Source organism: Nanorana parkeri, unplaced genomic scaffold (genome assembly GCF_000935625.1).
Source record: "Nanorana parkeri isolate BGI_ZX_2015 unplaced genomic scaffold, ASM93562v1 scaffold841, whole genome shotgun sequence".
NCBI lineage: Eukaryota > Metazoa > Chordata > Amphibia > Anura > Dicroglossidae > Nanorana > Nanorana parkeri.
The window spans coordinates 365,471-388,480 of record NW_017307109.1 but is presented as its reverse complement, the minus strand read 5'-3'; the positions used below and the strand labels follow the sequence as shown (position 1 = coordinate 388,480).

At 39.5% G+C, this 23,010-nt stretch overlaps 1 protein-coding gene across 1 annotated transcript in view; it reads left to right on the top strand.

Annotated features, from left to right (window-relative positions):
• The window catches only part of GPC3 (glypican 3), a 365,721-nt gene that overhangs the window by 116,029 nt on the left and 226,682 nt on the right, over nucleotides 1-23,010 (top strand). The window contains exon 3 of the mRNA XM_018565397.1: nucleotides 10,447-11,138. Coding sequence (XP_018420899.1) covers nucleotides 10,447-11,138 — 692 coding nt within the window. The remainder of the gene's footprint in view (nucleotides 1-10,446; nucleotides 11,139-23,010) is intronic.

The window sequence follows — 23,010 nt, the reverse complement described above, 5'->3', positions numbered from 1 at the left end:
TTTTTTTTCTTTTTAAACGTCATATGTTTGTTTATAAATGTATTTTTTTCTGCAGCAGGTTCTATACATCGTACAGATGCACTACATTACCGGCAGTTTAAGGGTACATTCCAGGCATGATATTTAAATGAATTTTTAATTTTTATTGTTTCCCTTTAAGTGATGTTAAAATCACTCAAAACAACTTAGTTTGCGCTAGGAGTTGGATTTAAAACACCAGCCGCAACAATGTGTGTTTAAGTGCTTTAAAGAGAAGTGGGTATGTTGCGCTTGGCACTTACCAAGCGCAACATACCCACTTCTCTTTAAAGCATGTTAAAATCACTGCTCCTTTAAAAACGGTGGTTTTTCAAAGTTTTTTCTCATTGATACATGTCCCCCAGGGCAGTACCCAAATCCCCCATACCCTTTTATGGACAATAACTTGCATATTAGCCTTCAAAATTGGGGCATTTGATTTTCAAAGTTCTAGCCCCATAGACTTGCATTGAGTTCAAGTTTCGAATTCAAACTTTTTCCATATTTGAATCGAACACAGAGGTGTTCGGCACATCACTAATTAGGAATGGCTAGCTCTAAACTGATTTTCATGCTTCAGAACAGACTGTCATATTTGATGCACTTTTTGAGGAAACAGAAGCAAGGCATAATTTTAGAAAAATGTGTTTGTTAAACTGACCCTCATGTATTTTTCTGCAACCTTCCCATTATAAAATATAGTTATGCTTTAACTTGCTATTTTTCCTTACCTGAGCAATATAAACTGAGCACGTGAGGAAAAACTGCAGAAGCTATTTTGAATGAAAACAGAATGTCCAAACAATCAGTAGATGCAGAGATGCAGACAGCTCGTGTTTTGTGGAAATCACAACTTTTCTTGTAAGTCAAGCTTTGGTCTTCTCTTCCCATTTGCTAAGTCTTGCTATCGGTCCTTAATTGTGATGTGATAGAGCAGCTAGTCAGATCCACTTAAAAATAAACCTCTAACTTTCCCCATACAGGGCAAAGTATCAGATTCTCTTTTATAGTGAGGTTCTCAACCATCATGTTCTCCTACAATTCATCCCCACACAGCTACCTCTTCATGTATCACTTTCCCCTCCCTTTTACATTGTAAGCCCTCACGGACAGGGCCCTCTCCTTGACATCTTGTCTTGAATTGTATTGTGATTGTAATGTCTTCCTTATATTGTAAAGCGCTGCACAAACTGTTGGGGCTATATAGATCCTGTATAATAATAATAATAATAGTGCCCCTCATATATGAACAGTAACTGTAGTAACATAGCAGCTGGCAGATAGAAGCACAGAGCGCAATGGGACCAAGCATCTCCTACATAACATGATGCAGACTTTAGTTCTGCTTTAATATTTTTCTACTTCAAGTCTACTTTCTCATGTTTTCATCTGTGCAGCATTTCTGAGCTAGGAATAATCATTTTTATTATTAACAAAAGGGGTCTAAACTATATGTCTGACATATTTCTCTGCAGAGATTATTCAAGAATGTTTCCAATGTACGTTTCTCATAGTGAACAGATGTTAATGGGAAAAAGAAGTGTAACAGCATAGTCTGTAAAAGGAAAACCAACCAGTATATTCGAATTATAGAATAAATAACCAGTCAGTTTAGGTGAATGTTTAGATGAACATTGCATTTGACCTATTTAACCGCTTGCAGACCAGGTGTTTAGACCCCCTTCCTGGCCAGGCCATTTTTCAGTGTTCAGCGCTGCAGTACTTTGACTGACATTTATTCCGTCACGCAACGCTGTACTGAAATGAATTTTATACCATTTTTTGGGGACAGATAGAGCTTTCTTTTGGTGGTATTTAATCACCACTGGGGTTTTTATTTTTTACTATATTCAGGAGAAATTACTGAAAATGTTGAAAAAAAAAGTTTTTGTTTACATTATGTTATAAAACAACTAATATTACTCACTTTTTTGGTAAAATATAAAAGACGGGGTAAATAGACACCAAACATGTCAAGCTTAAAAATTGTGCGTACTCGCAAAAAACTAGCATACCCAAAATTGGCCACAGGGGACGCTTTAAAAGCTTTTACAGCTCATCAGTTTAGTGTTATCAGTGATTGATGGCCCTAGAACTATTGCTCTCATTCCGACGTTCGCGGCGATATGTAACATGTGCGGCGTAATGGGCGCAATTGTCGCTTTCGCAGGTATGCGCACCTGACGCATGTTTACATGCGTGTATGTAGGGGGAAAATTTTTTTGTTTTTTTTTCATTCATTTTCATGTGTAACTTTAAAAAAATTTGGGGGGAAACTTTGAATTTTTTTTCCACTTAACTTTATTGCTATCACAGAGGGGGCTGAGAAACCCCTCTATGTGATAGCAAAAGAGGTGACCGGTCCTCTTTATGACCGGAGGGAGGTCGTGAACCAACCTCCCTCTGATCCCCTGATACAGAGGCAGTATGCTGGTCCTGGGCTCACACCGGAGCCCGGGACCAGCTTGATAGCGGGGGGGAGCTGCGGAGGGGGCGCACATCACGAGACCTCATACAAGCGATCCGCCGGCTCTATAGCCGGCGGATCGCTTGTATATTAACAGGCATCGCTGCCCGTTTTCAAATAGCGGGCATTTCCCGCTCATGCGCGCCGCGCGGCGCGCCCGAGCGGGCGGATGTAACAGGACATGTATACACGCCCAGTTACATCCAAGAAGCTCCCGGCCGGCTGTGTATACACAACGGCAGGCCGGGAGGGAGTTAAAAAAAAAAAAAAGATCATTCATAAATTGGCATTGGCATTGAAAGATTTTTTTATCCAATGTTCATATTGATTATCAAAAGAAAATGTAGGTGATGTGTCCAGAAGATTCTTTTTACAGATAATTAAATGTTCCATATGTGTGTAATTATGATGGCAGCTTTGGCTGTCTTACAGTTTGGGCCCATTCAGGTAAGCAGTGAGCTGTATATGGCAGGTACAAAATGCCGTTCTGCTTTTCCTTTCCATTGGAATGAGCTAACATGCACCTGACAGGTTGTGGCCATCTCTGTTAATCAGTGATAGATCATTTAGACATATTAGAGGCGATATTATGGTCACTGCTCTGCTCTAGATGCCTCTCTGTGAATTTTCTGACTTTGGCGGTATTGGTTCCCGTGCATATTCCACTGTGTCCAAATGACAGCTCCTTCCAGCCATAGAAAGAATGTGATCTGTCAGGGGCGCAAAGGAGTCTGCATAGCTGTAAAGAAGGGTAGGTAGATCGGTGATTGAGGGTTGATCTCCTGACTGTGGGTTTCATTCATCCACCGCACACCCTAGAATTCCATACCTTGGTTCTTCAAACCGTCTATCTTCTTGGATAAATTGGTAAATCTTTAGAATTTTCAGACTTGGCCACTGTTTGAATATATACAAGTCAAATGATACAGTAGTATATTCAGTAACCTAGGTATGTCTGAAATGCGATGGTGTAGCAAAGTTTATAGATATATTGAATAGGTTGAATTCTGGGAGTTGAGTAAGTTAGCAATTTACAGAAATAAAGCCATCGATGAGCCTTATTAAAAACAAAGGTTGTGTGAAAATTAAGTTATACAAATACTGTGGAGTAAGATCTTCACCCAAAATTGTTCATTACGTTTTGGCTGTTGGGCAATGTGGAAGGTTGTGGGTAAATCTATATTCTGATTCACAGACCAATGCCCATATCCAGTTTAGTGGTGTTCCACTGACAACTTCTGCCAAAAACATCTCCCATTTGTCCTGTGTGCTCAAGCTGCATAGGGTAGAATTCTCTGGAGGAAGTTGACAGTGCAGATTCTTGAGAAGTGCTGCAGTAGGAAGTATGATTTTACTCGCACCCCCCTTCAGTAAAACTGAAATTAATATTGAAGTATTGGCATAATTGTTTTATTCAGGGAAAGATTAAAAATACATTAATTTAGTGTCAGTTTTGGTTCACTGGAAGTTGATCAAAATAAGTTGTGTCTTCAGAGTTTACATAACAAGAGGCGATCAATAACTTTCATTTCGAGCCTTGACAGCACACTGTAGATAAAGTCTCTGCTCAGCAGATAAACTGGCTGTATAATTGGGCATCACTAAGATGAAATTTTGATTAGTGTGGAAATTTCTGTGTATGAATTGAAGGTCTTAGCGGTGGCATAAAATGTCAATATCATGGTTTCCTAACATATTGTAAATCTAATTGAGATCTCTGAAATGTTGTGTTCATGCCAGTATTTGCCTACTGTATTTGCTTAGGCTGACGGATTCTTTTATACTCAGTATAGTTTTCATCACTGTCACTGTCTTTTGAGCAGTTTTCATCACTGTCACTGTCTTTTGAGCAGTTATGTACTACATTTAATTACCAATGATGTTGAAAGCAATGGCTGCCCGAATTAAAATTGTTATTAATATATAACCCTCTGCTGTAAAATTTCAACCCCAGTATTTACCTTGATCAATTAGGCTAGGGTTCATCTCCTATAAATATGCCTGGTCTTTGCTCATTGTGATTGAAGACTCTGATAAACATATTTTAGACATAGAAGATACTGGAGCATAAGTATGGTAAAGGTGAGCAATTAGTGGTGGTCTGGTACTACTAGATATCTTAAAGGGGGACTGGGCCTGCACCAGAGCCAGCATCCATAGTGGAGACAATACACCCTCATTTTCCCCATACGTCCCCATACAAGTAAGCATGTGTGTAATACAAGTGTGTAAGCAGCCATGCTTAAACTGGCTTAAGAAGAACTCCAGGGAAAATTATTATTTACACTTGCAGTGGGGCTCATTTGTGTCTAGGGAAGGAAATAAAAAAGTTATACTCACCCTAACCTCTCAGCCAACCTTGGAGCCTCTCTCCCCCTCCACTGCAGCAGTCTAAGATCACTTAAATCAACAAGTTCTATACACTGTATAAGATGTGAGGTGAATGTGAGGTTGTTGAGGGACATACTATTGCTGCAGCGTAGGAGGAGAGAGTGCTGTCATAGCTGGCTGGCTCTGAGGATCGGGTGAGTATAACTTTGTTATTTTTCTCCCTAGACCAAAACGAGCAGTTAATCCTTGCAGTGCGGGGGTAGCCCCACTGCAAGAGTTAGTAATAATTTTCCCTGGAGTTCTGCTTTAAGGCACATTTGACAAACAGGGAAGTTAGATAGAATGCAGAAGTATCATAAACAGTCACTAGCCAGAGTCTTTAAAAGACTGCTATTGAGGCCCTGACATAAATGGTCAAGTCTTAAACAGTCTGCAGAGTAGCTTAATGAATCCACATCTGTGAGTCTGGCATATTGATCTAGAGCTGATCATTCATACATCACAAACTCTCAACTCTGATTCATATGTCATAAATCTTCCAGTAATAGAGTTACCTTCTATAAAAAGTGACTACAATGTATTATGTATAAGAGAATGGTAATCATTTAGGCAACAAACACCTCATTTTTAAAGTCTTTCAACTCACCCCTAAGACCCTTTGGATGGAGTTCACTCTGCAACACATTCTCAAGGCTCAAGAGAAAACTGTTGCATTAGCAGCTTTAAGCTCTTTTTTACCATGGAAGTTACTAGGGATCCTGAGAGTCATATTTGTGAGGGCCAGTGGCTTTGCTATATATTACAGATTTAGACCTACAATCTGAACACTAAACTGGACCAAAGACCAGGCAGACTCTACTTATGTATTTTTCCACTTTTATACCCTTTTATTTCACTGTTGCTTATGTCTGGAGAAAAGTGAACTTTTGGAACTTTTCTCCAGTCTCCTACATGGTAATGAGAAGAGTAGTCACAGGATTCCTGATTGTGAGATTGGGTGCTTTATCTCTGGAGAACTGACAGTAGCAAAGGTACCGGCAACTGACACCGGACCAATCTCCTTGGGTGGAATACCACTTGTGAGACTGTCTGTTACAGTCGGAGACCAGGGGTGAGTACCTACTCTTAGGGGATACGTATTGATTCCAATACACTCCCCAGAATAAAGTGTACATCACCCAACACTGGAAATAAGTAGTTATATACATCTCTTTACTTGAAAACGGATTGAATTAACACAGAGACTTATTTATTTGTTTAAAAAAGACTTCCTTTATTGTTTTTTTCACGATTATTCACAGAATTCATACATTTTTATTTATATACTTGATCACAAAGTCACATTTTATTTACATATTTGATCACAAAGTCACATCACGTATAGTTTAATAGGAAACACTATAAATAACATTCAAACATTATTGTTCACTTGATTACACAGGGTTAACCCTTTGTTCACAGAAGAAATTATTTCTTGATTGATTTTTCTGCACTTTCCTATATGTTAGAATTGGCGTATATACACATTCACTGTTTGATTTAAATATTTTCACTAGTATAATTAGCGCTGTATGTTTCTTTATATTTCATTCACTAGACCTCCAGGGGTCTATATCACAGCAGCTTTTTGAATAATATTGGTTCACACATTTAATTTAAACTTTGTAGATTAGCGCTGCCCATTTAGTAAAACTCAAGAATTGCAACAGCAGAAGCTGTGAACGATGCATTTCCTTTAAAATGCATGGTGGTGGTGGCTACTATGCATGTGTGTAAAGGGGTAACTGTTCAGTTAACCTGCCTCATTGACAACCCTTCTCAGTCTGCTGGTGCTTAGATTGTTATCCTGTGAGCTGCAAAATCTCTCTGCAGGGCGAGGTCGAAAGTGTAGTTGTCACAGACTGAGCTGTCAGGTTCAGTTGATGTTATTATTGGATGTTGTGTACTGTGAGGTCCAGTGGGTGTTATGGGGTTTAAACTGTAATGTCCATTGTATGTTATGGGGGGCGGGTGCAACATGGGGCCCAGTGGATGTTAAGGGGATTTTCTGTCAGGTTCAATAAGTGTCATGGAATGTGAGCGAGTGAGTTTCTTCAGACTTGTCTCTCTTGGATGTAGTCTCCTTATGAAAAGTAAGGTAGATCGTCTGCTCTCAAAGAACCTTGTTATTTAGCACACAATGATGTAGCAACAGCATGGCCACTCGATTTCCCTCATCCCTGCCTGCCCTTAATGTTGGCTACTTTATGGGAAAACATTCTTAAAAATGTGCTTTACACCATTTTTACATATTCCCCCCACCCATATTCCAGGTGCCCTTGTTGTAGCATTAATGTTAAGACTCCCAGTTGCTAGTGATAAGCTGACTGCATTCCTCCCAATAGTCCTAGATTGTGAGAGACTGTCCTGAATTTTCACCTTAGTTCTGAGGTCCCATGTGCAGAGGCTTTTTCCTGCACCAACCAATTCATATGCAAATTAGCATGTGGTTTGCATATGTAGAAGTCATTATGGGATTTGTATTTGAATAAATCATTGATCTCTGCACTGCATTCACTATGTTGTACATAGTATTTCTGTCCCTTGTACTCCATTTACTATGTCGTTCATTCTATTCCTGACCCCTCCACTGCATTCTATATGTTGTACATTATACTCCTGACTCCTGCACTGTATACTCTGTTGTACTTTATATTACTGACCCCCGGAACTGTAAACACCATGTTGTACATTATATTCCTGACCTCTGCTCTGCATTCACTATGTTGTCTACGCTATGTTGTACTTTCTGCTCCTGAACCCTGCACTGTATAGGCTATGTTATACATTTCATTAAGCTGGGCCACAGAGTCCTATCTAGTTTTATAAACAGAAACAGGAACCATACCGCACTCCTTACCGAGATTCTCCCTTGATGAGGATGGGTGCTCGAAATGACTGCGGATGCACCGCCACACATAAAGAATAGCAAAATGTCCCCATGTCACCAGGGTCCTCTTCATCTAAGCCTGATGAAGGGGACCCTGCGAGGCCCCAAAAGCGCTTGCCAATGAGATACAGCTATTGGCAATAAAATATTTTGCTTTTTCAACTTATGGTGTGCTGGTGACATTTTTCTGCTATCTAGTTTTATGACACAGGATGTTTGCCTCCTAAAAAAACCTTCAGCCCATCAGCAGCCACAACAGGTGTCACAGTACTCAGACAATGGTCCGTGCCAAATTATGTTTTCTATATATTTTGTGCCAAATGTGTTTGCAGTGTCATTAGTGTTCATCACTTTATTTTCTGCCAGAGGCGTTGGGTTGCTGCGCTTTAAATAGACTGTACAGACTATAAGTTGTAGCTAGCAAAAACAAATACTAGGAATGCACCAAAAGCATTTTTCCAGACTGAGTACGAGTATCGATACTTTTTCTCAAGTACTCACCGATATCCGTTACCAATATCTTTTTTTTTAGTGTCATGTGACAGTTTTTCCTAAACAATACAGACTAATGATTGTAGGACAATGGTGGAGCACCTGGGCCCGATCACAGCTGCGACTGCTGCGACCCTGGTAGTTCTGCCACCGAGTCCAAGCTGTAGACTACAAATCTCAGCAATACAGAATACCACCAACTATAGAGCAGTACAGTTCTCAGCAATACATTATACAGCAATGCTGAATATCACCTGTTGTAGAGAATTACAAATCTCAGCAGTACATTATACCGCAATACGGAATGGCACCGGCTATAGAGGACTACAAATCCCAGTAATACAGGCGGAGGGTCTCAGGAGTGGGAGATGTGTGGAGAGTCTCAGGAGGGGTAGACGTGGTTCCCAAGAAGGCTGATGTGATGTCCCCAGCAAGCAGGGGACCTAAGACAGCCGCTTCAATCTTAAAAATTAAAGAGCCAATATCGGTTTTTGGTATCGGGGCATCAGCACCAATACTGGTATGGGTGCATCCTTAACAAATACAGAAATTTTATTATTGAACAATACCGTCTTGGCTGTGTTTGTGTCCTTGTTATGATAAATCTTCCAGTGCCAGGTGGAAATCTTATCAAAGCTGTCGCAAGTATGTCTTTAAACCACGACCATACGGCCATGCCCACTTTTCACTGTCCACACTCCGAGAACTCCACCACCTTAACAATTGACAATCTTAGTCAAGTTCAAAAGTTGAGAGGTATGCAATTGTAAGCCATCATTATTTCTACAAGAGATGCTCCTTATTTTTTATGTATGCACATAATATCTTTGCTATTAAATTCCCCAAAACTAAACTTAAGGGAGAACTATGAGGTGAGTGCTTTTCACTCACCTCATAGTTCTAGCCGACCTGTGACAATGAGACTGTCTCAGGTCGGCTCAGTAGATCGAGAAGTGAGCGAACACATACCGGCGTTCGCTCACCTCTTGATCCTGTCACAGCCCTCTGCCGTGACAGGGGAGGGGCTGGATTCCCCCCTTACTGGTGCTAGCTGTCACACAAGTAAAGGTGAGAATGGGATAAACTCGCCAATATGTGCTTCTTTAAAAAAAAGTCTGCAATGGTAGTTTTCATTCTTGAAAAAAATATTATTTAATGCTTACAACCTCCAGAAATAGTATTTACTTAATGTGTATAATGTATATTTTGTATTTCGATTTTTTTTCCTTAAAGTAATATTGATCACTTTAATCTTTTTCCAATAATTAATCCAGATCAAACAAATATACATAGCTTTTTACATTTTTTCCCCAAACACTACAAAACCTGACTTCAACTCTCTCAGCTCAACTGCCCTTAACCGATCACAAGGGAGAGCAATGTCTCCAGCAGCCGTCCATTTACTAGCTTGGAGAAGGGAGGAAGGAGGAGAGGTGAGTGGGTTGGAGGAGAGTGGATTGTCTTGCTGTGCATGTGTGTTTGTGGAGACATGCACAGCTTACTAGCACACACAAAGGTAGCTCAATAGGACCCTGCAAGGGAAAGGAGACACTAAAACTGAATATCAGGGCCAGTGCTCAGGGGACCATCTAATTCTGCAGGAAGCTCAGACATTTAAACATCAATGACCAGCATCCATTGTATTAGATTTAATCAGCATTTGAAAAAGCTCAAAAACATTTTGATTTTAATATCACTTTAAAGAATTTCTCAAAAATAATCTTTGTGCCTCAATAAAAAAATAGTAACCATTTATATAGATACAGGACTGACATGTAAAAAATTCGAAGGATTCTCTGCAAATCTTGCTGTCCGACAGACAAAGTATAGGTGAACAGTCTGCATAGAACAGTTCTCACTTGTCAGGGTTATAATATAATGCTTCCTCTTCGAAAGCGTGCATTCACGTGACTGGACCATTGTTCTTGCTGAAAAGCCTTTCTTGTTGCCTGTGTATGTTAGAAATACAATATCTCCATGAAAATACATTCCAGACACAAAAGGAAAATTGTTCATGTAAGCCATCAATGCGCTTGGCATTGGCACCTTTGATGGATTTGTTGAGAAATGAAAGGTTATATAAGAATCATCCTTATCTTGTGAATTTTAATACAAAAATGGTGTTATTAAAGTAAGCACAAATATATGAAAATGGACTAAAATACCATTTCTTTCACCATTTCTCTCTTTTTTTTTTTTCCTATTGCAGAAGCATTTGAAATGGTAATACGACATGCAAGAAATTACACAAACACAATATTCAAGATGCATTACCAGAACATTTCACTGAAAACTTTTAAGCTTGTTGGTGAATTATTCACAGACATTTCACTGTATGTCTTGGGATCAGACATTAATGTTAATGACATGGTCAATGAGTTTTTCGATGGCTTGTTCCCAATAGTCTATAGCAGTTATTTAAACCCGGGGTTCAAGGATTCTGTGGAAAATGTAGAATGTCTTCGGCTTGCCAGAAGGGACATCAGTGCTTTTGGCCACTATCCCAAAACGATCATGACCCAAGTGTCAAAATCATTGCAAGCATCCCGGGTTTTCCTGCAGGCCCTAAATCTCGGCATTGAAGTTATCAATACTACGGACTATTTAAAATTCAACAAGGACTGTGGCAGGACTCTCCTGAAAATGTGGTATTGTTCTCATTGCCAAGGCTATTTGTTGGCACGGCCTTGTGCTGGATATTGTGGAATGGTTATGCGAGGCTGCCTGGCTAGCGTGGGAGAAATTGACCCTTACTGGAATGAGTACATCTCCTCAATTGAGAGACTCGCTAAAGAAATGCATGGAATTTATGATCTAGAACGTGTTCTGCTTAATCTCTTCTCACTCATCCAGGAAGCTGTGGTACATGCTGTAAAGAATGGAGGAAAACTTTCCACTGCGGTAAGTTCAGTACATTATTATAACAGATAATGAAAATACTATATTATTTCAGTGTTCAATGAACAGGGGACTTTTTGCATGTCCTGCTGTATAGTAGATCCTTTGACGAAATATGGAGAGTTTTGCATTTTTGGAGCATATTTCAAATTCTAACAAATATTCCACTTTTGGCTGTTGTAGAGGTATACCTACTAAATACCCACTTCCCAGTTTACTTTATTAACTGACTGAGCCACAATAGCTGAGATGTTCTGTAGTTCACAAAGGTGACCTGATAAAAAAGATGACACTGTTTGAGAGAACAGTGCAGGGTGCGCAGGACAGCAATGGATTTCTGTCAGGGTCAAAAGGTATTGTTTTACACTTCTCAAATTAATATAACAAAATGCCTTAAATGGCAAACTTAACAAGTCAAAAGGAAGCAAATTTTCCATATATTATATATGCAATTTGTTATTTCTTGTTGAATCAGTTATACAACATTAGAGAAAAACAATGTACATTGTTCAGTGCTAATTGAAGGGGAGTTAAGAAGGGAAGTTGTCCTGCAGCAATGTAAGTAAATTAAGCCTTGAAAGTTTATGCTAACAATTCCTACAGGTGTCCCAACTTTTGTTGATTACTCACAAGCTCTCTGTATGAAAGCAGTAATGGAACAGACTGTGCTACTACACCCTTTTAAGCAATATCTGGACAGTATTATACAGCAGGAAGTAGTTTATTGCTCTCAAAATGGTGAGAAAAAGGCAATTAACAAAGGAAGATAGACAGACCATTATAACACTTAAAAGTGTAGGTCCTTTAGAAAAATTGCAAATAAAGCCAAGGTGTTGGTGAATACAGTTTCCTACACCATCAAAGGGCACTTGGAAACTAGAGGAAACTCTGACAGGAAGAGGTCTGGTGGACCCAAAGCTACAACAGAATCAGAAGACAGGTTTCTGACAGTCAACTGCTTGCGTAACAGGCAGCTCACAGGACAACAGCTTCAAGCAAAGCTCCAGAGTTGATGACTTGTACAGAGTGAGTGGCACCCTGAACCAAAACTAATACCACAGCATTTTGCAGCACCATGCAATAACCTTTGGTATACGCCTAGTTAGTCAGGGGTTTATCCCACAGCTAGATAATGACCCAAAACTTACCTCCAGGCTGTGTCAGAACTACCTTAAAAGAAAAGAACAAGATAGTAGGTTTCAAATCATGGAATGGCCAGCACAGCCTCCAGGCTTAAACCCCATTAAGCTGGTTTTGGATGAACTGGACAGAAGGGTGAAAGCAAAGCAACCTACAAGTGCAACACATTTGTTGGAACTTCTGCAACAGTGTTGGGAAGAAACTTGACAAATAATATTTGCTTTCCGTTGCAGAAAAAATATCACAAGTGTGTTCAGCTGTTATATCTAAAAAAGGTGGCTGCTTTTATTAATCAAAAATCTAGGTTACATTTTGTTTAAATGATTGCATGATTTTTCTTGGATGTCCAATCATTTATTTCTTCTATGCTTTATTTCAGAGTACATCGAGACATTAAACTGCGTAAATGTTCTAAAACTTGTGCCCGTTAGTGTGTATATGTGTATATATACAGTACAGTGCAAAGGTTTTAGGCAGGTGTGAAAAAATGCTCTAAAGCAAGAATGCTTTCTGAAATAAAAGTGTTATGTTTATTTTTATTAATTAACAAAATGGAAACTAAATGAACAGAAGAGAAATCTAAATCAAATCATTAATTTGTGTGACCACCATTTGCCTTCAAAACAGCATCAATTCTTCTAGGTACACTTGCACACAGTTTTTAAATGAACTCGGTAGGTAGGTTGTTCCAAACATCTTGGAGAACTAACCACAGATCTTCTGAGGATGTCGGCTGCCTCAAATACTTCTGTCTCTTCATGTAATCCCAGACAGACTTGATGATGTAGATATTTCAGCTGTTTTGGGGCCAAACCATCACTTCCAGGACTCCTTGTTCTTCTCTACACTGAAGATAATTCCTAATGACATTGGCTGTATGTTTGGGGTCATTGTTCTGCTGCAGAATACACAGAGTCCTCAATCTTTTATTCTGCAGTCCCTGTTATGAATAAAAAGGAAGCATCCATACTGAGTGCTCCTGTCCATTCATAAACTGTGGATATAGTATGAGTTACTATGTCCACAATCATAAATAATCAGGAAGTGATATAAAACACATCTTGTTCATTCATAACTGGAGGCACAGTAAGCATACTGTGCCCACATTGATTTACAAACACTCACTGATCGCTGAGTGTTTGTATACTGCTATCCATCCTGACTTGATGTCACAGGAGACTGAACCAGGGTGGTGTGGGAGGAGAGCTTGGCCTCCAGTGAAAGCTGTCTCCGCCCTGCACCACTCTCCATCCTAAAACGTTCTCTCCTCCCTGATAGACGCTGGTCTCTGTCCCATCTGAAGACCCCTGCCTCTGCTGACATGGTAATAAAACCTTACTTTAATGACTTCTATGTTATCATAAGTGTCCCTGGCCCATTACACCTTGTCCCCTGTACTTGTCTGAATTTAACAGACATACTCTGGTATATGGTTTTGTATGTGATATTTTCTTGCAGTAGCGTTTCATTATCTAGTGATTTCAATATTTGTACAGAAGAAAGGTTAGCCATGTAGGGCCACGTTGTATCATTCTTTGCATTTTAACCTTTCTCGATATTACTACAAAAGTTTTGCCATACACTTGCACTGTACTGTTCTATGCCTTTCTGCGAATAGACAAAATGTTGGCATGTCAACTTTCTGATTCCATGCAATCTTATCTATCTTCTAAGTGTGCAGTGTATAAGGAGCATCACATAATTGTAGGGGACTACAGGAGAGCAGAAATTGGTGCACCACACCCCGATAAATCTTTTATAGCATATAAATTGGTAAACCAAAAGCAAGGGGTTTTGAAACAGTGAATTGGTGCCACCAAACTAAGTAACACATACAATCCCAATTAAAAATTATTTATTTGAAACAAACATTTTTAAACAATGGTAACACACTTATATAAAAAGAGGGGGTATAAGATAAAAATTAGCATCATATCCAGCATCATGATTCAAATTGGGTCACAGTAAATAGAAACCTGTATTCATCATCCAATACAGGCAGATAATTAACTGTTCTGTATCACCAAATGAAGGAGCATTAATAGGCGAGTCGTATTGTATACTGACTACTGGATATTTGACATGGAGATGCACATGGAGGTTTTGGTACTCTATATAACACAATGTGAGGGTATATAAATCTATTGTAATATACAAACTTCCAAAAAACTACACATCACAGTGCTCAGCTGTCCCCAGCTCAGAAATTCTTCATCGCCAATCATTGGAGAATAGGCTGCAGTCCTTAAGACCACTGGGAAGTATCCTCACAAGACATGCAAAACAAGTAAAATAAACAGCACCTTCTCCTCTTATGATGACGTTTATTTAAATGGAGTAAATAAAATTACATAAAAAGCTACTCACATGTTAGCATAGGAAATCCACAATTAGATGTACAGGGAAGACCAACTAGCTGACGTGTTTCGGGGGAAATTCCCTCTTCAGAGCCAGCATATCATACGCTCACACAGAAACAAATACTGGGTAAAGAGTATGTGACAAACAATCTGAGCCAATCAGCAGTGCCCTATTGTGATATGTGTAGGGAATATATAGGTAGGAAAGTGGATAACAGAGTTTTGACTATGGGACTTTTTCCACTTAAACTGTTTGCCTTAATTTTCCCTGATTCCAATAGCTGGTGCCACATTTGCCGCCTGGGTCTCCCATTGTGTTAGTGTCAGGAATGACAGAAGCAAGTCAATAAGTGGGAAATATAACTTTAACAGTAAGCATACAAAAGCATATTATTTCAAGACTGAATGTGCAGATGAATGAAATAGTACAATGATTTGTTGATAGGGTTTATTTCCACAAGAAAATTGACATGACAAAAAATAAATGTTATCGATCTTCAGCAATACTTCCAGTTTAAATTGTTGAGGTTCCCAGTGTTGAATGCCCAATAGCATCCTTATTTCAAACAAGTGCTTGGGATTATTATGGCATGTTGAGAAATGCTGTGCTACAGTTATCCCAATATCAGGGAATTTAAAGACCCTCCTTTACTATCCTCTCAGGGAGTTAATAAGATTGTGCACATTAATTTTCATAACCTTTCTTTTAGTCACTGTCCCAACATTATTAAGCTCCAGATTTTCACATCCACATTCAGGGAGACAAATAGGAATTAAAGGTAAAGAAAATCAAGGATAGAATCTTCCAAACTAAATTTTTAGTTTTTTCTTTATTAACTGAAGACATTACAGCAGATTGTACAATAAAATATACAATAGAAAAAATGTCAAGCAAGCAGCCATGCCAGAGGCAATGGTTTAGATATGAGCCATAGGAGGAAGGATTATACTAGACAGCAACTAAATATAATCACATACTTCATATGTGAACAGAGTGCAGATAATCAAACTGCATCACTCGAAACATGAGCGGGTAAATAAAACACCAGAAACAACTACAAGATTAATTGTCAAATGTGCTAGATAAATACAAAAAAGCTATTAGGGAAAAAGAGAGAAAGAGGAAAGGAAACTAAAGTACAGCAAAGAACAGAGGCGGGAGGGGACAACAAGCAAAGGAAGAAAGCTATAGAAGAACAGAAGAAACCGGGGACTCAGCCTGGAAATACAGCAGCACCAGAATGGGAACCCCAAAAATGAACAGTGCACTTAGCACTGATGCAGCAGTTGGCTGATTCTTGGGAGGTGCCAGAGGGAGTAAACAACAGGTGAAGCGAGAGGATTCCATCAGTCAGAGTCCTCTGACGCCAACGCATCATATCTGTCAGAAAACCTGAAAGAAGTCCAAGCAGTCCAAGTGGAGGAAAATTTCCCTTCAGTGTTTTGTAGGGATGCTGTCAGGTCTTCCATGGTAGACTAATCCTCCCACCATTCAACTTTGGCTATCTAAGGTAAAGGATATTTATCTTTCCAAAGTAAAGGAATACAGGCCGTAGCTGCATTTAACAGGTAATGAGTAAGGGAGTGTTCGTATTTGGAGAGCGGTCTTGAAGTCATATGTAACAAACACGCAGCCAAGTCAGCACTAAGTTTCACCATAGTAAAGTCTTCAATGATGGGGAGGATCTAGTCTCAGAAGAGCCTCAACTTTGGGCAAGACCAAAAAATATGTGATGTCATTCCTAATTCTGAGCCGCACCTCCAGCAACTATCCGGAATTGAGGACTTCATTTTATGCAAGACTCAGGGCACTCTGTACCATCACGAAACAAGATCGGAACCCTTCCTAAATCTTTCTCTCGTCTCTGAAGGAACATGGGAGAAAAGTCCACAGAGGGAGCGACAAGGGATTTATACAGGAGGGAGATAGCATACAAAGGAGGTAGATTCCCCATACACCTGTTTGCATATAAAATAGTGGTGGAGAGCCCTGTTGCGATTAGTACCCTTTAGAGTTAGTTATCTGTCTACAAATAAAACTGAAGTTTACTCTACTTACGTTTTGCCTTCCTTGGTTTCACCCCTCCTCCAATCAACACGCTAGTGATTTAAAAAAAAAACTAAAAACTTTCCGTTTTCATTACATACCATATAATGGATCCAGTGATGGAATCACTAGGTCCCTATGCTTCTCTGTGCAATGCAGACATCATGGCTGGTGGGACGGGCCATCAGGGTGCTGTACATAGCTTCCTGAAAACATCACAGCACCCTGCTTCAGGTTCCTCTCAGGAGCACTTAGCACCGATGCAGCAGTTGGCTGATTCTTGGGAGGAGCTATGGAAATATCAAAATGCCTTGATGGGTTGATATCAGTGTGAAGGAATGATTGTTCCTGGGCAGGCTATATTTGCATGCAATAGGCGTACCAGAAGGAAAGCGACAAAACCAGAATGTATAAGGTCCAAATTTATTTTAATTCAGATTCTCATATCATAAAAAGCCAACATAAAACATTGTGAGCAGAACATAATATTGATTGGTGTGTAGGTGTCATTGGATACCAAGCATGAACACTTATGAATATCTCATCCAATATTAGGAAATAGACTACAGATAGGAAATCTAGGAATATGATATAAAAATATTGTCATTAAATAAAAAAAATATAGAATAAATAAGTAACATGTAGATCACATTTTTTATCAGATACATTCTTATTGGGTTTTACAACATTTAATATGCAAAAGTAAAACAAAATCTCCCCCCCCCCCTTTTCTCAAGTCCAAGTGTGGATGGCATAGTCCATGAAGTCAGAATTTGCATACACTTGGAACATACAAAACCACATGTAACATAAATATTCATAACAAATGAACAATTATTGAAGGCATTGCAGGCTATAGAGAGAACCATTTACATTTTCACAGTTGTAACAAGGTCATGATATTATATTCAAGGAGCTATATCCTGGCATCCATATAGTGAATTGATGTGTCTGTAGTTTTACAAATTTACCACTACATAATGAAGACTAAGAAGTATTGTGTATGATTCCAGTATTGTTAATAATAAAATGCAGAGATGTATTAACAGCAAATGTAGTTATTTACCACAGTTCATTTATGCATGGCTAACAACCTCCTGCTCCCAATGCCTCCAGATGTATATTATGAGTGTATGCAGCCTCTCTGTGTTGCAACGACGCAATAGAGCAAAGCAACCTGAATTATTGAAATTAACTCAGTAGCATGTTAGCAATTTAGACTATCTGGGGCCAACCCCAAGGTAGCCAACCAGGCTTCCCAGATATTTTCAAACTTTTGTGGCTTGTCCCTCCATTTTTATGCTTTCCTTAGTGCAGTGTGGCATTAACAGGCGCTACCCACATTGATTTAATAGGTGGGGTTGGAGAGATCCAACGCATCCAAAGCAGTCATTCTTTTGGCTAAGAATAAAGTTCTGGATAGGGATAATTCAGTAAACTGATCCAGATCTGCCAGTTCAAGAATACCCAACAAGCACAGCTTAGGGTCAGGCACTAAAATGAAAAGTCTTTGTTGATTGTGGATTTGATTTTATGCCAGTAAGGATGCAATTTGAGAAATCTCCATAGTAAACTGTATGTTATCCCCTCTATGTAGGTCAAATTTAAAAAAGGAAAAGTAGATAAAATAAAAATGACATAAAATCATGTACATATACACTGCCTGGCCAAAGAAGAAAGTCACCACCTTGATTTAGCTAAGCAAATAGGTAAGATCCTTCCATTGAATAATGCAGTGATCACTGCAGTGATTATTTTTTTAGCTGTTAACAAATTATTTAACCCTAACTGATGCAGCTAGTAGCTTCTCATTTCTTAAACAACCATATCAGAAGACATATCCTGTGGTCGTGGAAAAGATAGAACTCTGTTTAAGAAGGGTCGAATTATTGGCCTACGTCAAGCAAAGAAAACTAAGGAGATTGCTCAAATTGTGAAAGAGTGGTTCAGGGGGCATAAGACATCATTTTCATATATAGATTGGCCACCACAGAGTCCAGACCTTAACCCAATTGAGAATCTTTGGGATGTGCTGGAGAAGACTTTACACAGTGGTCCGACCCTCCCATCATCACTACAAGATCTTGGTGAAAAATGAATGCAACTCTGGATGGAAATAAAGGTTGTGACATTGCATAAGCTTATCGAAACAATGCCATGGTGAATGCAGGCCGTAATCAAAGCTAAAGGCGGGCCAGCAAAAAATTAGTGTGTGACTTTTTTTGGGCCTGGCAATCTATAACTGAAATTATGGCCGGAGTTCAGCTTTACCAAGTTTACCTGTAAAAGGATGAAGTTATTATGCGGTTCTCAATCTGATACCCTTGAAAATGTTGCTTGTCTTCCTGCTGCATCATACTAGTTCAATGGCACAGCTTAAAAGATTACTATGGGTTTGTATAGTTATCTTTTACATTATACCCCCCGCCCCTCCCGCCAGCACCCTTGTCACCTTTTCAAGCTGCCAGATTCAAGCTGTGCAGCCCATGGGGAGCCTCTCCTCCACTGCTGCAAACTCTATTGCCTGTCCACCACTTCTTCTAAGCATGCAAGAATAAAATGCCATTAATTCCTGTGGACATGCTGTCTATTATACGATCCAACAATAGATAGCTTCTGCATAAAAGAATTAATAATTCACAATGCATATGCAGATTAATCAAGTGACCAGCCAGTGAGATTACAGCAGTGGCAGCACAGCGTGGATCTTTCAGGAGCATGGATTGGTGGATAAGAGTTGGTAAATGTCCATGTGGGAAAATAGAGGTTCGTAATCATTCAATGGAAAACAGTTTGGTGTTTTTAGGCATAAGACCTACACAGTTATGACATGCTGAGGACAAGGGGCCATACACTAAGGGGTAAGGGGTTCAAATAAGGGGTTCAAATCAATGAATCTGTGGATAGCAGTTAAAAACACGGGAACAACACAAAATTAAACAGGTTTTCAAAAGTTGAAAATGTTCTAGGTTATGAGGCAGTTTTAGGTACAAATAATGCTTATAAATGGACTTTAAATGCATTAGGTGTTTAGCTATTTTGACATTGCAGGAATCAATTTCCCTTTTAAATAATTTCTTTTAGCAATTTGTTTTTCTCCAATATGAGTCATGCTGATTTTTGTGCCTAAAGTTCTTTGACACATTGGCACAGACAAACTATTAAAAAAGAACTTAGCAACAGTGGTGTCAAAACCCCGCATATTTTACCATCTGGCACTCTGTTAAGTTTACCTTCCATCAAAGATGCCTTCTCTGGTTTGAGACCGATTGTATATGCAGTTTTGTTTCCCTGTTACGACAGCGAATATCTTTTAATCAGCACCACTGTCTTTGTGGCAAGACAAACAGGCTGTACATTATCTCTAATGAGGCAATCTGTTTAGTTCTACGCTGTATTGTACACTAAATGCCGCTCTCAATAATCTTATGTAGGCATCACAGAGGAGTGAAGAATTCTCTCACAGTTCTGGCAGCTAATCGATAACTTTTTTCCACCCCTCCTCGATGGATTGAGGTTTTTAAAATATTCAAAGCAAACTCATTACTTACAGAATTACTGTGTTGATGTTTTTTTTCTTTTACATATATAAGATATATATCCATCACTTCCTTCTACCATTTTTCTCTAATCTTTATTGGAAAACAACAATTTAACTGGCTTTGATTCATCAAAGTCAAAACAGAGTTTTTTTTTATCCTTGTGATTAAATAGTGTCATATTGTCAGCATGTAGGAATGTGTTAAGGGGGTGCTATGATTTACTGTTTTGTTGGTTTGTTTTTTTTAATGAGATTTATGAGCACATTTTTATATTAACACTACCTTAAAGTAACCACACCTTTTAACCTGCCTGGTGGTCTGATTATTTCCTCCTTTTTTTTCGGTTCTTTTTTTTCTTCAAATTACTACCGGTTCCGCCCCCTTGCGACGTGGACGCTTGCAAGGGACGGAACCCGGAAGGCAGATGCCGGCATCGGCCGGAGGACACAGCGTGGCTCGAGGGGCAAGGAAAAGAGACGCTACGCTGTAATACCGAGTGTGGCTCAGGGGTTACCGCTTATGGTACTGGAAATTAACCCAGAGCCACACTCGGGATTACCGCCAAGGAGGTTAAAGGTGCCCAGTGACATTTGTCTTTTTGGCTGGAATTGGTTGATGGGCTAATACAGGCATAGGCAACCTCAGAACTCCAGCCGTTGTAGAACTACAAGCCCCATGAGGAATTGTAAGACTGACGGGCATGACTCCCAAAGGTGTTTTGGACATGGTTCCAAATTTAGATCGGATCAAAAGTTCCGTACTTATATCTGCCGCCTGGCCTGATTCAATATAGAGTATACTCTCGGAGATAAAAATGAAATCACGCCAACTCATTCGGTGTAAAAATCACTTCTGTTTTTATTGTTCTCCTTTTCGTGGTTTTATTTAACATATGACCGTGTATATTTAAGCGTAGCATTGCAGAAAAGTATTTTAGTTTTATATATTCTAGCTTATCATTGGTTAGATCCATTTATGCATAACTTCCTTCTTCTTAGGTGTAGTCTCGAGAGGAGGTACCAACTTGGTTCCTATTTCTACTGCGTACTTCGGGGGTGCTTAGCACCAATTTCTGAGCAAGGTTTTAAAGAAGGCAAGCGAGCAAAAAGCAAATTATTTGTTACCCCTACACAAAATAAACATTAAGATAATAAACACACCACACATTTTTGACAATTCCATTATTAATAAACCCCCCCACCCCTCCAAAGTGTCCCACAATGTAGTCTCGAGAGGAGGTACCAACTTGGTTCCTATTTCTACTGCGTACTTCGGATCTGGGGGGGGTGCTTAGCAGTTTTAAAGCAAATTAACATATATATTACAATTGTCTATTGAGATAGGCATTTTGTCATAATTGTACTTAACCACTTCCATTACAAAGGCATGATGGGATTTGTAGTTTCACCACAGCTGGAGGGTCAAAGTTGCTTACCCCTGACACTGCGGGCCAGGCTGATTGGGGCAAATACAGGTAAGAAAGCTTAGAAACCTTCATGAATTGTGGTTTCCCTCTAGACCTGGGTGTTAGAGGTGCCTGCAGTGCACCTCTTCTGCAATGCACTACAACTTTTAGAGTGGTGCATTCATGCCTGTGTGTCTGATTGTCCTATAGTGTCTGTGGCCAGCTTAAAGCCCAATGTCAGCCAACATTTTTTTCCTTTTTTTTGAGCTTTAGGCACAGTAAGGAAGAGTTATAACCTCTGTCAGATTGTAAAGGCTGTCTGTGACCTGCTGAGTGCATATCCCCTCATTTCCTTTTTTGCCTGCTGCTCATCACTTAAAAATAAAGGGGACAGAGAAAACAATAAAATCCTGCTTACGCAATATGAACACTGCTGTCTGTATCTCTGTTAGAGGGATTTCCCTTCCATTCCTGTTCTGCCTGATACAGTTCAAATAAACAGGATGCAGGGAGAAAAAAAGGTTTTGGCTGGGGTTGGACTTTAAAGTAGTTTTAAACTCCCAAACTTTTTAAAATAATGAAACCAGGTCAAACAAATATACATTGCCCTGCAACTCTCTCAGCTCAGCTTCCTTGAACTCCCTGTCTCGTATAAGATTACAAGGAATAGCACAATCTCCAGTAACTGTCCAGCTACTAACCTGGAGAAGGAGGAAAGGGGAGCAGGGAGATAGAGTGTCTTGCCTTGCAGTGCCTGTGTGTTTGTTGGATAGGTTCCATAGGATTCTGCAAGGTAAAGGAGCCACCCTAAAAAAAGGATATCTGTTCCAGTGCTCAGGGGACCAACCAATTCTGCAGAAAACATAATCATGAAGGAGCAGCATTCATTGTAAGGGATTTCGTCAGCATTTGAAATGGCATAAAAACCTAATGCCACTTTTAATTAACTTTTCTTGAAAGGAGTATGGGGAATGCCAGTACTGATCTCCTTTTTAAAGGTTCTAGGGCCCCGGCTGTTATATTGACCCTTTGTGTCACTGATCCTGAAACAAGCACCAGGTAAACCAAACTCAATAGATGTATGTCAACAAACAGATGGTGTAAGTTGATATTACATTCACTGCATTTTTTTTCAGCCATCGCAAGTCTATTTAATAGTTGTCACTAGAACAGATGTCATTTGGAAATTCCTCTTTTGTTCCTGCTCTGGAAACGACTCAAAATGTTGGATTTCTTTTCTTACTTTGAGTCTGCAACAGTGTTCACAAGGGCAGAAGAATAGAAAGGCTGCAAGCCACTGATCTCTCCTAAAATCCATCAGGGCAGACCCACCACGCTGGTCCTGGTCTCGCACGGGGGACAGCAGAGCCCGGGAACCGGC